This window comes from Typopeltis vanoorti, chromosome 23 (assembly GCF_054136105.1).
Source record: "Typopeltis vanoorti isolate ZY-2024b chromosome 23, IOZ_Tvanoo_1.0, whole genome shotgun sequence".
NCBI classification, from domain to species: Eukaryota; Metazoa; Arthropoda; class Arachnida; order Uropygi; family Thelyphonidae; genus Typopeltis; species Typopeltis vanoorti.
The window spans coordinates 74768243-74784296 of record NC_143571.1 but is presented as its reverse complement, the minus strand read 5'-3'; the positions used below and the strand labels follow the sequence as shown (position 1 = coordinate 74784296).

Genomic DNA, 16054 nt, shown 5'->3' with positions numbered 1-16054 from the left:
AAAAATCCCATTCTTTCTAATTATTTCTAAACTAACCGATTTCATCTCTATAGTAAACATAGAAAACATCTTCATCTGCACGTGTAACTATCAAGAAACTAAATAATGGAGATTTGTAGTTAATTAATACAAACACTAGTAATGCAATCTAGTTATATGTGATACCAACGCATAAAATTTTACTATCGTATATACTAGTTTAATATACTAGTTGCTATATAATTTAATTTCTAAATAAATTCACAGAGTTATTCGAGCTAATTTTAATCCGACTTCGGATTAAAATTAGCCTTCGGTAGTATACAAAGCGATATTAATTAGTCAACGTTTGATAGGATTCTAATTATTAGCTAATATAAAGTATTATTGGAATAAAATGCATATCTTCAATGTTAGTTTGTTCTTCAAAGTATAGTGTTTTACAATATTTTACATTTTACAATATTCGTTTGCCAATTTATATCCTAAATGTCTTTTAAGCTGGAGTAATTAAATTATAGTAAATTCTCTGTCATTTTGATTCGCCTCCTTTCACGGTTTATTCTGGTGTGGATGTACACTTCTAAGCAACAGCCTTCAAAGTGGTGGCCCTTTTATGAAGAACTACAAAAAACAAACATTTTTGGTATATTGAAGTATTGATTTTTTTTCCTGTTCTTGATGTACTGGAAACAGGTGGATATGAAATAAGAAAACAGATATATCTTTTCTTATTTCATACCCATTTCTTATATCAATGTATATTTTAAAACAAGTACCATGTTTTAATCGTAATAAAAATTAATGTTTAAATATAAATGAACATTGATCAAATACATTATTAATATGAAATTGTTTGAAAGCACTAATTCCTTTTTATTTTCTTTATTTTTTACTAGGTCTGGGATTTGGGTTAATCTATTTGCCGGCTATTGTGAGTGTGAGCTATTATTTTTCCACCAAAAGGGCCCTGGCTACAGGGATAGCAGTATGTGGTTCCGGAATGGGAGCATTTGTGTTTGCACCCGTGTGTCAGAGCCTGCTCGATCTTTACGACTGGAGGGGTGCTTTAATGATTTTAGCTGGGCTTTCTCTGAACTGTATGGTTTTCGGAGCGTTAATGAGACCTCTAGAAGCGTCACAACCACCAGAAACGAAACCTCTGCTTCAACGCATGGCAGAAGAAAAGGAACTCTTGAGATTGGATTCCCTGAGTAATAGTCAGTTCCTTCTAATACAGAACGCAGATGGAACACTCGAAAAGAAACCGAAATTCGTCTTGAATACCGAACCCGGAGTTCACTCAACACTCCATCTAGATCAGTTGTTAGGTAAATCGCCTGCAGATACTCCTGTCATTACACTTTCTCCCATTGAGGAAGTGAGAAAGTCTCCAGTCAATTCAAAGGAGGAAGACGATGATGATGATATAAATCCAGTTAATATGGACCCACCGGACGTTCCCCAAGAGCCATCCACTCAACCGCCTCCACCACTGATTATTCCAAACGGACATCCTCCACAATGTATTCCTTCGTCAGCGATTCAGGCTATTGCAAAACGCAAAGGACTCATCCCTGTCAATGGAGCTTTAAAAATGTGTTTAAGCAACATCACTGTAAATAATCCTAGTCGCAAGAATAGCATCAACAGCGTGACGATGTCTTCGATGACCCTGTCCGCTAGTGGAATACTCTATTCAAACAGCCGTAACAATAATTATTTGGTGGAAGAAGTATGGAAACAACTCCAGGATGGACAATTACCTCTTGACGGAAACAAGCGAGAAATGAAAAAAATGATCAGCAAAAAAGACTACGCACGCCCACTTTATCGCAAAGACATATTTTATAGTGGTAGCATCATAAATCTTCCAGAATACAAACAATCCCAAAACGATGTTAGGTCGTATGTTGCTAGTGTTATCTCCATTCCTAGAGATAATATTCCAACCAGTGTTCCGCCTAACTTAGAAAGCAAGCCAATGCGGGAATATTGTCCACCATGTATGCAGGTACCGAAAAGTATGCTAGATACATTGTCAGAAATGTTAGACTTTTCTTTATTGAGAGATCCCAGTTTTCTGTTAATTTGTATATCTAATATATTTGGCATGATGGGATTTTATATTCCATTCGTATATATTACTGACAGTTCGATGATGAAAGGTATTCCGGCTGATAAAGCTGCTTTTTTAATATCTATTATTGGCATCACTAACACCATCGGAAGGTTATTGTTCGGTTGGATTTCCGACAGACCTGGAGTCAGCTCATTGATGGTGAACAATATATGTTTAACGTTGAGTGGTTTGTGTACTTTTTTTATTCCCCTCTGTAATTCATACGCTATGATTGTAGCTGACTGCACCTTATTTGGACTATTTATATGTAAGTATACCGCTTTAATGATCTGTTATTTTAAATACAATTTTTCTGAATAAATTGTTTATTTAGACTGATTTTAGGTATGATGTGCGATTGATTTATAGATCATGTAGTGAAACTAAGAGCTAAAATGAATTTAAAAAAAATAAAAAACATAACTTAATTAGAGAGAAAGGTAAGTTAAGCTGAACTAAATGTAATTAATAATTTCGTTCATATTTCTGGGATCTCAAACCATCCCAAGAGCAGTTAGTTCGCTACGAATAGACATTCATATTGAAGTCGGCATGATAATTGCTGCACTCATTTCATTCAGTTGGTTTGTCTGATGAACTTCACTGGAGCCAGAAGAGGCTTCGAATACTTTTTAGGATAAGTTAGAGAACTATTGTAAAGAGAAATACATCGGGTTTATTTGGCCGTAATAATATGACAATGAACACCGACTAGTTCATTATTATTACACGACATCTCCAGGGAGTCCAACGCTCATCGAGGGAGGGCACCTGCTCTACAACTCAGTCTCCACCACTCAATCCACTAACTGACCGGAATTACACCAACGCCATCTACCGCCGACCACCACCACTAGTATTTCCACAAACAATCACAAACATCCACGCCCACAGCGGGATTCGAACCGGCAGCCTTTTGGCTGGAGAGCAGATACACTAACCACTTGGCCAGCCAGGCCGGCAAGGCCAGTTTAGTCACAGATCCTTGTGGCTTCTTCTGAATTAGCATTGAAATTTGCTTTTACGGTATTTAATATAAATTTATACTAAAATAACAGTATATTCTGCCAAAAATAAGAAGCTTATTCTCTAAGTGATTTCGAACATTTATCAACATGAAACCGATTCTGGACGATTGGCGAAGTACAGATTATTTTACGATTTTACAACTTGTACCTAATTCTGTATTGTATTGTCGTCTAGTTATTACATCGTCCGATCCTAAGACCTTTCAAATGTGCTTTTATATATAATTATTTTAAATATCTTCAGCAGGAAAGGACAAGAAATTATTCTTCCGTTTTTTTTTGGGGGGGGGGGATGATTTATGAGACGGAAGAAGCTAAACCATGGGTTTTTAATTGCCTTTGTGCCTGAAAATACTGAAAGATGAATGGCAACTAAAGACGAAATGGAGCAATCTGAACAATGGTAAGGGAAGTGACGTGAGATTCTTAGCAAACTCTAAAAATCTGTTTAGGGATCGATCAGATTTAACGCTAAACTACTGTGAAAGCAGTACAGTATTCTGTTTTTAATTATTCTGTCACAAATGTGAAACTCCAGAAGAATATTAGTATTGAATGGTTCACAACCTGGAAGATGAAATCATTATTCCTACGGCTCGGATAATCTGTATTAAGCGAACAAAGAGATTTTGCAATTACAGGAGTAACGACCTAGGAAAGAGGATGAAAAATTGGTTCGGTATGCTTGAAACTGGACAGTGAACGGATGTTGATCAGCAGCTGCTCTTGTGTGTTTATGAGAGTTTAGGAGAAGTGCAAAATGGTGTTGGCCAGTTCAGCGAACACCTCCCATAAAATACGTGTTTAAGTAACACAATGCAAAAAGTCTGTCTATGGATAACCGAAAATTACCCTCCTTTTGAATCGCCAGGAACAGGATTTCCTCCACTTATTTTTCACAAACAAGGTAAAATAAGTAGACATCTTATAAACGCAAGAGTCAGAACTTGTAAGGATTTTGTATCGAAGTAGAATAGCAGAAGAGACTTGTTTTATTATATATTTGTATCGAAATATATAATAAAACAAGTGTCTTCTGCTTAAAATTCACGAATAGGAAATGACGTCAAATTTCATCGTCAGTAAATCAAAACTTTCATTGTAAATTTGATTCCAAGCAAAGATCGTCATGTAAAGTGGAAAGCTGAAAATATGGAAATTGGAAACGAAGAAAGGAAATCCAATAAGAAACTTTTATGATATTACAAATTTTGAAAAGTTTCCATTCCAATAAAATCTCTATACCCACATATATCGATCAGTGAAAGCTTCCCCTAAATACCTCTGAAGAAATACGATTTGTCACTAGAAATCTTTTCCCTAAAATGGATAAAAGATTATTTTCTAAAACTGAAGTAAAAAAATATAAAAAAATCCCAAATTAACAATATTATTCTATATTGCTAAACCAATTACTTAATTGAGAAAATAAAGAAAAAAGTAAAGAAAATTAAAAAAAAATAGGCTACGTCATATAAAAAGTGTCACTTGATTAATGTGATGATTCGGTTTTGATGAAATGATCGTTAGCTCCACCTACTGAGGAAGTTAATATTGCTTCATGAAATCTATTACTGACATATTTAGAATTTTTGAAAATTTATTTTATTGCTTGCTATCAACGTGTAATAGCAATTTTTGGTGCAAGTTGTCCCAGTAAATAAACCACCATTCTCACTGTTAGCTTGTTACGCATACTACAGTTTTTGTTTTGTTTTTTGTTCTTCGTTCTATTTAATTCGCAGGTTTTTTTATTTCATTTTATTTCTATTTTTTCCCTATTATTTTATTTTATTTCTGTTTTTTCCCCAATTATTTCATTTTATTTCTGTTTTTTCCCTATTATTTTATTTTGCTATGAATATCCACGTTATTCTTAATTTCATACTGTTTTGGTCCCATTTTTAAGTTCAATACAAAATAATAACTATTATTATTATATGACACCTCCAGGGAGTCCAAAGACTCATCGAGGGAGTCTTTGGACTCCCTGGATGAGTCTTTGGACCCACTCCACAACTCAGTCCATCACTATGAACCGCAACTACTAATAAAATAAGTTTAAAAAAATTCTTAAAATAACTAATTTGAAGGCAATTATGGCAATAACAATTATTGCAATCATGTTTATCCTTCAAGAATATCCAAGCATGTTTTAGTCAGCATTCTTTCTACATAAAATTTAAATTAGCAAATAAAAGTTATTATGTCGCCTTTCGGGTTGGACACACAAGCAAAGCATCGTCTCCACTAAGCTCTCCTGTTACACATTAGTTCCGATTATTTACGATTAAATTTAAGTATTAAAAATAAACAATTTAAAGGTAGTTATCAGGTGAAATAATTTTCATATGTGCAAAATTTGTGCACATATGCTTTTAGAGTTCCGTTCACTGTATGCATTGCTTTTCATCATTTGAATAAAGAGAATGTTCGGCCTATCATTGAACAGGCCAGAAATTTCGACTGATGTTGATGATTATTAACTGATTCATAGCTATATGACTTTAATGATTATTTCTGTTTTTCAGCTGCCTATATATGTCTTACGTCTATAATCCTAGTAGAACTTCTAGGATTAGAAAAACTGACAAATGCATATGGATTACTAAGTCTCTTTAGAGGCGCATCTTCAATCGTGGGACCACCTCTTGCAGGTAACCAATAATATGATATTCGGCATATCTGAATATAGTTATAATAATAAACATTTTGAAACTATGTTGTCAGTTAAAATTAAGAATTGGAAAGACATTGATTAAAGAGTTTATTAATTGTAAAAGAAAACAAGAACAATTTGTAATTAACTAGGGCTGAAGGAAATAGAGACATTCGTTTATATGTTGTTTGTTTACCAACAGTTCTCACTTACGCATACCGCATACAAATTCCATTGCTAAAGAAGTATTCTTTTGTCATGCATTTGTTATGAATCTTTCGCAATACCTGAAATGAGCACTGTCATTCTTTATACAAAGAGATATACTTCGTCATGAAGGAGGACTCTGATCATAATCGAACATAGACATAGAGGAATGGTGGTAGATATTAATTATTAAATGTTCATATTACATGCTGTAATCCCATAGTCCAAATAAATGAGTTAACAAAAAAAACGAGTGGTAATATTACACAATTTATGAAATGACTGATCGGACTTGTTCTCTCTTATCAATGCGCAGATAGCAAATATGCAAATATTGTATACGGTTATATACAAGAAAATATTAAACTGTGAATATTTTATGTCTTCCACATACGAAAGGTTGCAAAACTATAGGGTGGCAATGCCAAACAAATGAACTCTTAAATTTCGCTTTTACATGATAAAAAAGTTGTAGAACTCTATGCTAAATATAAAGACTTATATACAATTTATATATCGGTCACTGAATTAAAAACGTTTATTTAACGCCATGCTAGACCTCCTTTAGCCCGAATCACACACACATCTGGCTTGGCATAGATTCCACGAGGTGTTAGACTGCATCTACGTGTACAACATACCACACGTTCACCAGACGGTCTTTTAACTGGCTCAGATCTGACAGAAGATGACTTTGCTCCCAACTCTGTTTTTCTAACATGTCCCATGCATTTTAAATGGAGTTAGATACGGGCTTTGTAGTGTCCACGGAAGATGGTGGAAGTCGCTGTCATGCTCGCTGAATCACTGTGGAACAATTCTTGCACGATGAACAGTAGCATTGTCGTCCATGCTACTGTTCATCGTGCAAGAATGAAGAACAGTAGCATTGTCGTCCATGAAACAACCATCACCTACTAGATAAAAGTCAATATTGTATGATGAACTTGATGGACAACAATGTTCAGATATTTTTTGGAGAACACGCGACCTATGCCCCACACATGACACCTGCTTCAGAGCCTTAAGTTGTATGTATTATAAGGCAAGCTATGTACCATGACTCGTTAAACCAGGTGATATTTTTCCAGTTTTCCAGTGTGTGTTTCGGACACCACTGAAGACGAACTATCTGATTCTTCGCAGAAATCAGTAGTTTCATATAAGCATGCGACTAACAATACCAATCCTCTTCAATTCCCAGCGATTAGTTCGGTAAGATATTGGTCGGGAACAACCATTGTTAAATACTTCGGTCAACTGTTGCACACAGGAGAGTTTGTTCTTCCGTACAAGGTTTCTCAGACGACAGCGATCTTGTTCCTGACAGACTGTCTTAGACCACAGTTACGCCTCTTAGACAAGCAATGTGGATTATTTTCCCACTGATTAAACACCCGGGATATCTTATCATTTAAGAAACCAGTCAGTTCTGCTGTTTTCAAAATCATGGCTCCAGCCAGACAGGCACTCATAATAAGCTTTCATCGAACTCCGAAAGATCCTTTGTTTTCCCATTGTGATCAACTCTATTGACATTACTGACCAATTGACATTACAACTAAATAGTTGACTAGAACACTTGATAACGCACTTGACCAACTCTTTTACATATAGGCTGCGTAAGTGCAGTTTACGCCAATCTGCATAAAGATTTCTAATTCAGTGGTATGGGTAGATATTGTGCGGTATTAAAAACCTAATAGTAAACGTTGACAAGATTTTATGATAAACTCGTGCAAGAGAATCAAAACTAACACAGTCAACCATAATAGCAAACGTTTGGCCACATCTATTCAAGTATTTCTGAGGAATTCTCTTTTATAAAATGGTCAAAAATATTTCCGATCTGCATCTGTCTAAGGTAAAGCAGGTTTTGTGAAAGTCAAATCGTTTGGGGTTCAGATATTCCAAGCTTTAAGTATTCCATGATGGGCAACAATATTCAGATGCAAATCTGAACATTGTTCAGAATGAATTTTTCTTGGGCAGATTTACATTCTTGGCCTTTCCTAGAAAAAAACACATCGCATCACCTCCAGGTCTCCTCAACCATAAATGAAAATAAAAAACCTGGTGTCATTTTCCATCAGGACTACTTCTCATCTATACAACTACTAACACTTAATTAATCTGGAATTAGCCCAGTCTTTGAATACTGGTCTCATATATGAGGTTGGTGAGTAATGTTTGATGCTACGCAGAAGAGTGCAATCCAGTTAATGGATGACTCCTCTCATAGGTATATACCGTAATTTCATAGACTTTCTTTTATTTCTGCTTTACATATAGATGTTATTAAACAATTAAATCGGTATTTCCCCAAAGAACTGGACACGATCATTTCTCCATTTTCTTTGTATGTAAAAATACAAAGAATTGCTGGTTAACATTCACACAAGATTCAATAGCTCAGCTTTATACACATTATCAATTTTATCATCCTCTTTCATTCCATTTACCTCTGTTCTTCGGAACAGCCTTACTCAAGCTTAACCTCCCCAAGAATTACACTATCCATGTATAAATGAAGTATATCAACAGGTTCCTTCTTTTTCCCTTAACCATTGACCTGCAAATAAAAGATTTAGTCCGTGTTGTCACGCCATTTGGTACTTATTTATGATTGATACCCCATTAACAGTTTGTTTTTAATGGGCTCTCACTACATGTGAAAGTTTTAAAAGGTTTGATGAATGCTTTGTCGAGTGTAGGAATCAATCCCCCTTCAAAATGACATTTTCATCCTGAACAAGGATTTCTTACTCTCGATAAAATATTGTCGACTCTAAAAGAGAACTTCAGAACTTTGAAGGAGAAAAGTAGAACTTACACAAGTCAAAAGTCTTGTGATCTAGTTAATTTACGTTTTTGATAAAAAATATAAAACAAAAACTGACCAGACACGAGACGTGCCCAATTGTTTGTTGAACGTGGCCTGGAAACTTCCATATGACGTCACTTCTACCTACTTCCCCCATGAAAACCAGGCAGAAGTGACGTCAACATCTTTCACTCACGATGTTATTCCGTTACTAAGAGAGTTTTCAAATTTAGCTATAATTACTGGCTAAATTTAACTGGAAGGTCCAGATCTGAATCTTCTATTACGTAAACATCATAAGAGTTTTTCGAATGGCGATGAGCCAGCCTGTCTTGTACAGTCTTCACAGGTTTTATTTTTCCCTCCCGAAAACTCACATTCGATCATTCAAAACAGACATGATATTATGAGTATTAAAAACAGGTAATTTGTGTGTATTTTCTGGTCAAAAAAATAGACGCAATTAACAGACATCATGCCTTAACCTCATAGCCTTAATTGCCTCATCAGGAAATCAAAGCAATTCCAGAAGAGGCAACTGCAATTCCAATTTAGCAACAATTCTAGTTTAGCAACTGCATGTTCGAACACATTTCATCAGCCATTGCAATGCCGCATATAAATACCGTACTGTATATGGAAAAATCTAATAAAGTAGACAGCAAGCTAATTATCATATGAGTGAGTTTTGTCTTGTTTAGTTCCGAATGCATGAAAGAACAAGAATTATTTTTAATATAATAATTCCTTTTGCATTATTCCTATATTTAGCCATTTGTACTCATCAAGAAACGCATAAATTTGAAATCTCAAGCTTTAATAATAGCTACTGAAAATCAAATAAGGAACAACTTCGTTGTGTTAACTTTTAGATACAAAATACCCATTTTATTCTAAGTAACTTCAACATTTACAATAGTTATGAAAATTATTATACTTGGCAAATTGGTATTCTGTGGTACATATATAAGCAATTATATCCTTGCTTATTTCCGTGTTTTTATCCTTATTTGGATCGCATAATAGGAAACAGATCCGAATAAGAACAGAAACGCATTCAGTACATAACTCTTCATCTCCCTTATACTTGATAGAAACTCGTCTAGGGCATCAAATTTGTATTAAATAAACGCGAAGAAACATTTCGCTTACTCCTTATATCACCTGTATACACGCAATGCATTTCAACTATTATACCTTTGCAGCTACAAATAATGTGCTTTCAAATTGATATTAATTTTCTCTTTCAACACGCTCTCTTTTTCAACTTTCGACAATTTTGCATAGTTACTTTGCAACATAAACGCTTTTGATGTCCACGTACTTCCAGGCGGTTTGCGGAAGTCTGTCACAATAGACCAAATGTGAAAATGTGACGGAGTTTCATCTTCACAGGTCTCTTTAATTTCATTATCTAACGTAGTATTGTCTTCTCGAATTTTCTTTCTCTTTGAGAAAGATAATAGAAGTCAGAAGAATTGATGGAACCAAGTCCGGACTGTGTAACAGATGTCCCAAGACAAAAATCAAGCAGCAAATCTTCGAAGTCGTTCCTAATATATGAATTGTCGTGTTCGAGCTAAAAGCATTGCATGTTAAGATTAATTTTTCGAATCAGATGAAACTTTTACAGTTCTTTCCGCCTAAAGACTTTTATAAACATCGACACCATAAAGGGAATCAAACCTACAATCTGTTGATTTGAAAGTGGAGATGCCATTCACTGGGCCAACCAGCACGGATAGTTTGTTGCTTTTATATTTGAAATGATTCATTCAACTTTCTCCCCAACCCTGGAATAATGTTTTACATTATTCCAGGGTTGGGGAGAAAGTTGAATGAATAGATCAACCTTTTGAGTTGATCTAGTATTCCATGAAGAGCTCAAGGAGGCCGAAGATAGAATACTAGATCAACTCAAAAGTTTCTCTGTTACCCGAGATCAGAAATTAACATGCCCTCACTCAAGCGAAATGGCAATTTTGTCTTTTGTGAAACACAACCATTATCTTTGGTAAAAACCATTGAGTTAGCCAAATAAGCTGACGTTTGTGATCTTTCATTGTGCTTCCTACCCGGTTCAGAGTGGCATATACAAGGTTTGTATGGAGTAGATGTACAGACTACATCGAACAGTCTTGACATGTACACACTCGTCCCCATAAACCACTTTCGATGATAATAAATATCATTGGTATACACTCTCTGTCCAAAAAGAAACCGAAACATTTTGAAAATAGAAGAACTTAGTGGCCCCACCTGTTGTATCTTTTTCTTCGAAAGCGGCAACCTTATTAGTGTTGTGTCAACTGTTTATGACATTTCTTTCATTAGAAGCCGAGTTATTAGTGCCAAGAGCGACAGTGTTTTGACGAAAGGTCGGTCGTCACGATATGGATGCCATACACGACGAATTCTCGCTTCAATCAATCGCTTGCTTCAAAACGTCGAGATAAAACTCACCATTGACCGTTTGGGCAGGCGGAACGAATTCTTTGTGGATATTGCCCTTGGAATAGTAGAACAAATCAGAATTGTCTTTACTTTTGACTTCTCCAAGTGACTTTTTTTTCGGATGCCCCTCTTCTGGTGGGGCATCCGAAACAAAGCTCTCTGGCACTTTGTTTCAGGCTCATACTCAAAACACAACGTTTTGTCATCAGTAACGAATCGTTTAAAAGAAGTTTGAGTCCTTACGAGCGGTTTTAATGAGGTCCTTGCAGTGTTCAATTCGATATATTTTTGGTCGTCGGTCAACTTGTGGAGAAGAAATCTCGAATTCAATTTACGAAGGCCCAAACTCTCGGTCAAAATGTTATGCGCAGTTGATTTTAGAATCCCCAATTCATCTTCAATGAATCTCACGGACTCTTTCAGGTTTTGTTTGATGAAATAACGCACTTTTTGGATGTTAACTTCGCTCAGTCCAGTTTTTGGACGGCCCGGATTTTCGTCGTCCTCAAGCGTCTCACGATCACTTTGAAATCGCTTAAACCACTCATTAACTTGAGTACGGGATAAGCATTCATCACCGTATGCTTTTAGAAGCATTTGATGCGTTTCAGTAAAACTTAACCAAGTTTACCACAAAATTCAATCGCAGCTCTCTGTTTGAAACTCATTTTCCGACCGTTCGTCAAAACACAATATCACTCTTGGCACTATAACTCGGCTTCTAATGAAATAAATGTCATATACAGTTGACACAACACTAATGAAGGTTGCCGCTTTCGACAACAAAAAGATAAAACCTTCTATTTTCGAAAAGTTCGGTTTCTTTTTGGACAGAGGGTGTAAAATTTTCTGCAGTCAGAAATTCGATCATGCGAATTTAATACATGATTGAATGGATGCAATTTAGCTCTGACATCATCTTCTTTTACGTTATTTTCACTATCATTCGGAGATGGTAAGCGACAGAACTGTAAAATTTCCCATCACTATGTAAGTTTGCTTTGTAAAAAACAATAAAAGGCATTAACTTTTGGCACATACGTTCCTCATACTTCCATTTAATTCCATTTTTATAATTTTCATATTTTTATAACTTAAAATGAGACCATTTTCTTTAAACCAATAAATCATGCATACTTTTATTTTCAGGATCTATATACGACCTCACTGGGAGTTACGATCTTCCATTTTTCATTTCTGGAGCACTTTTGGTGATATCGGCTATAATGACCTTTTTGGTACCATGCACAACACGTTGTAGGAAATGCAACCAGTCTTCAGAATCTTCCAAAACAGACCCTCCTACAGGAACTGTAAGCAGTGATCTTCCAGAAACCTTTTCTGTGGACCAAGTTGAAACTGTTGTGTAGGTGATAAGGGAAAAAAAAACTCTCTACTCAGGGTGCGATTTCTGATTTCCTCTAAATGAAAGGAAAATGGAAAAATGAGCAGGTAACCAATTGCAGTTTATAATTGTTGGACATGTAGTACACTTGACAACCCGGTGTCATACGATGTCTTTGTTCGTGTGAAGTAGGGGTGAAATGAGTTGAATAATTACTACGATGATAAACCAAATCCATTGCGTTTACAATTAAATAAATACGGCTGCTAAAACCAATAAGTCACTTTTTGGGAACAAGATTTTGCAACGTGAATTCTGAACTTTATAATCTTCTTTCATTACATGAACAGCAATACTTTAACTGAATGAAAAGTCTTCCTACACCGAAGATATACATTTTGAAAAACCAGTGATTGAATGCATGACAGGGTAGTTATGTTATTTTTTATTTTATTTTTTGGTTATGTTCTGTGAACTGTGACATTTTTTCACTGGAGACAAACAAGCACTATTACAAGACTTTTGCAAGTTGTGCCGTCGAGTTAGTTGTCATCATGCAATTTTATGCATTCATGTTATTACTTTTTTTACAATGAAAATTACTTATGATTGTGCATTAGAATTGCTCACATCTTTCAGCTATGGAAAAGCTGTTTCTAATTCTAGTTTTTGTTGTCTGTGATATATTGCACCTTGTTTAATCACTAGTTCATAATTTAGTTTCGTTGTAATGTAATTCGTCATCATTTACTTTATTCTCATTCTGCTTTTGTCATTTTTGTTTCCTGTTTATTATGTGCAGTTTTGGAATTCATATGTGCAAATGGTGATTGAATGAACATAGTCAATTCGACACGTGAGGACGGTGTACTATATATTTACAGATGGTTGTTGCCAGTATTTGAAGAATGTATATACATTATATAAATATATGAATATATATGTTTTTTATCTCCTTAAATGTAATCCGCTAAGATAGCCGATTGGAAACAGTTCAATGAAATATCATACATATGTTATTGTTAGAATTTTATTATATCATCTTCTAGTAAAAGTGCAATGTTAGATCTTAGATAGATTTAAAATGGAAGCATTTCTGGATCGAGTCACTGGATTTTAAAGCTTCCTTTGTTCAATTATAGTTCAGATATGAAGATTATTTTGTAAAGAGTAAATAGTAATTGTTCTGAAGGAAAATTAATTAGAAGTAGGTAAACATGGCTGATATCAACACCAGCAAATTTACTTCTGTTTTAGGTTATTGGCACAAAAATCTCAATTTAATTAATTTACTAATTTTTCGTACACAGTAATTTTGAAACTAATTTACATTATTTCAAATCAAGCACAAGTCAGTCAAGAAAACGGCAGCATAATTGCGCCCTCTAAGTTTGCAAATATCGCAACACACTTTCTTTAACAAAATCAACTACGTAACAGAAAATGACATAACGCCACTATAAGGAATTTTCACTAGACACTATTTATTTTTTAGCGTTATCAGGAAAAAAATCGATAAAGAAAATTATTAATCATTCAAAACAATTCACTCGGTATTGTACCTTTGAAGTAAGTAACTTAAACGTGGCAGAACGAAATCTGAACTTCACATTAGTTCACAATAGAATGGGAATTAGGTTAGCTAAATTGGAGATTAAAAAGCAATAATTTTAGAATCCTGTGAATACTGTAAAATATATATATACTGACCAAAACCTATATTTAAGATATATACGATTCTTCAAAAGCTATGTCATTCTTAAAAAAATAAACCCTAGGTTTTGATTAGCATTTTGTATTGTTTCTAAGGAAATGGGAAAATGCATTGTCAAGAATGTTATGAAGACAGAACATCGTATTTATAATGACTACCGCTTGTGAAAGGAATGCCTAAATTTTATGGGTTCTCATTTTCTGACTGATTGTTATTCTTATTTATTTTTGCTTTAGGGGACAATTCATTTCCGAAATTCTTTTCAAAATATCGAAAAATAAGAAAACTAATTAAACTAATCAGTGCAATTTAACAAGATTTTGATGAAGCAAGATTGATATAGCCGAAATAATTAAGATTTTGTTTAATTATGAATATATAACGACGGGATATTTTATGATAAAAAAAACATCCAAATATTCAGTACTGGACCATTTGTTGCATTATTATGCACTTCACTTTACATTTAAAAAAGAAGAAAAAAATTACTTATTATGCAGCTATCGATTTTTTTTCATCAAAATATCACATGCTTCTTACGTTTGGGCATTCTAATGGTTTATTGATAACATTGCATCAGTATTTGGTCACAATAGCATGTACTTTTTCGGTAATTATTAACAAATTTATTTCGAACGTTGGATACCCATTTATGAATCCAACAGTAATTGTAAATGTTATTTGAAAATAAGAAAGAAAAACATTATTTAATTACTTCAATGCGAAGAAAGGTTACACTAGATTATATGTAAGTGCCAAATTTAATTGGGTTAAACTACAAATGATATACAGAAACTTATTTCAATAAGTAGGTTCAAAATGTAATTGGAAAATATGCGATATGTTTTCTTATTAATTACAATGCATAAATAATAAAATAATAATAGCGAAAGACAGCGTCAAATGTTTTTTTTTTAATCATTTGACGTCAAATGTTTTTTTTAATCATCCCACATTATGCACTTAGCTATTACATTTGGCTTTTTGTTTGTTAAAAAGCCTGACGTTATAAAGTTTTCATTCTCCTCCGGTATTCATGTTATTAGTGTTCAAAAGTATAGATGGTTAGTTTAGTCTATATTCTTGAACACTAATAATACTTCCCTCCTGTCATCAATACAATGAATTGCTTCTCGCATTGTTTGGGGGAGATGATGCATTCCTCAGATTATCATTCAATCCGTAAATGGAGTATATGTATGTGTGTATAAAATTCTGATGAGTAGCTAGTCCCAGAGAACAATGTAATACGTTGCACATGAGATCTTGGATATCACACAAGATGCTGAATTGGTGCTGATCAACGTTGTTGCTACTCAACAACATGACATTGAACATACAGTATATTGAGAAAGTTAACAATTATAAGAAGTGGGAACATTAAACTGATTTTAATTAGCGGTTTATATGCAAACACATACTGAGATGCGTGTGTTTTAACTTGCTCAAGCTTTCACCAGAAAGGATGCACATTAACTTGGTGAACTACTTCTGATAGCGAATTTACAGTTGGGAGAATATTTGAAATGAAATATTTGAATTTTTAAAAAAAGTTCATGGAATCAAGTAATGTCAAGAACAAGACTTTTCAAGACTACAAATTTCAAAGAAAGCTATAGAGTTGTATGAAGATATCTGGAGTTCTTGTTCAACACTCTGTAAGGTGTAGGAAAATTTGGGATAAACACTATGGTTATTTTGGTAGAAAGATTCAAGAGAACG

General features: G+C 34.3%; 1 protein-coding gene across 2 annotated transcripts in view; it reads left to right on the top strand.

Annotated features, from left to right (window-relative positions):
• LOC150093991 (monocarboxylate transporter 12-B-like) overlaps positions 1–14195 on the top strand; it is a 75885-nt gene extending 61690 nt beyond the window's left edge. For both annotated transcript variants that reach the window (XM_090412582.1, XM_090412584.1), the window contains exons 4-6: positions 879–2369; positions 5661–5786; positions 12423–14195. In XM_090412582.1, coding sequence (XP_090268708.1) covers positions 879–2369; positions 5661–5786; positions 12423–12643 — 1838 coding nt within the window. In that variant the 3' untranslated portion in view covers positions 12644–14195. The remainder of the gene's footprint in view (positions 1–878; positions 2370–5660; positions 5787–12422) is intronic.
• Positions 14196–16054: the final 1859 nt, after the last annotated feature.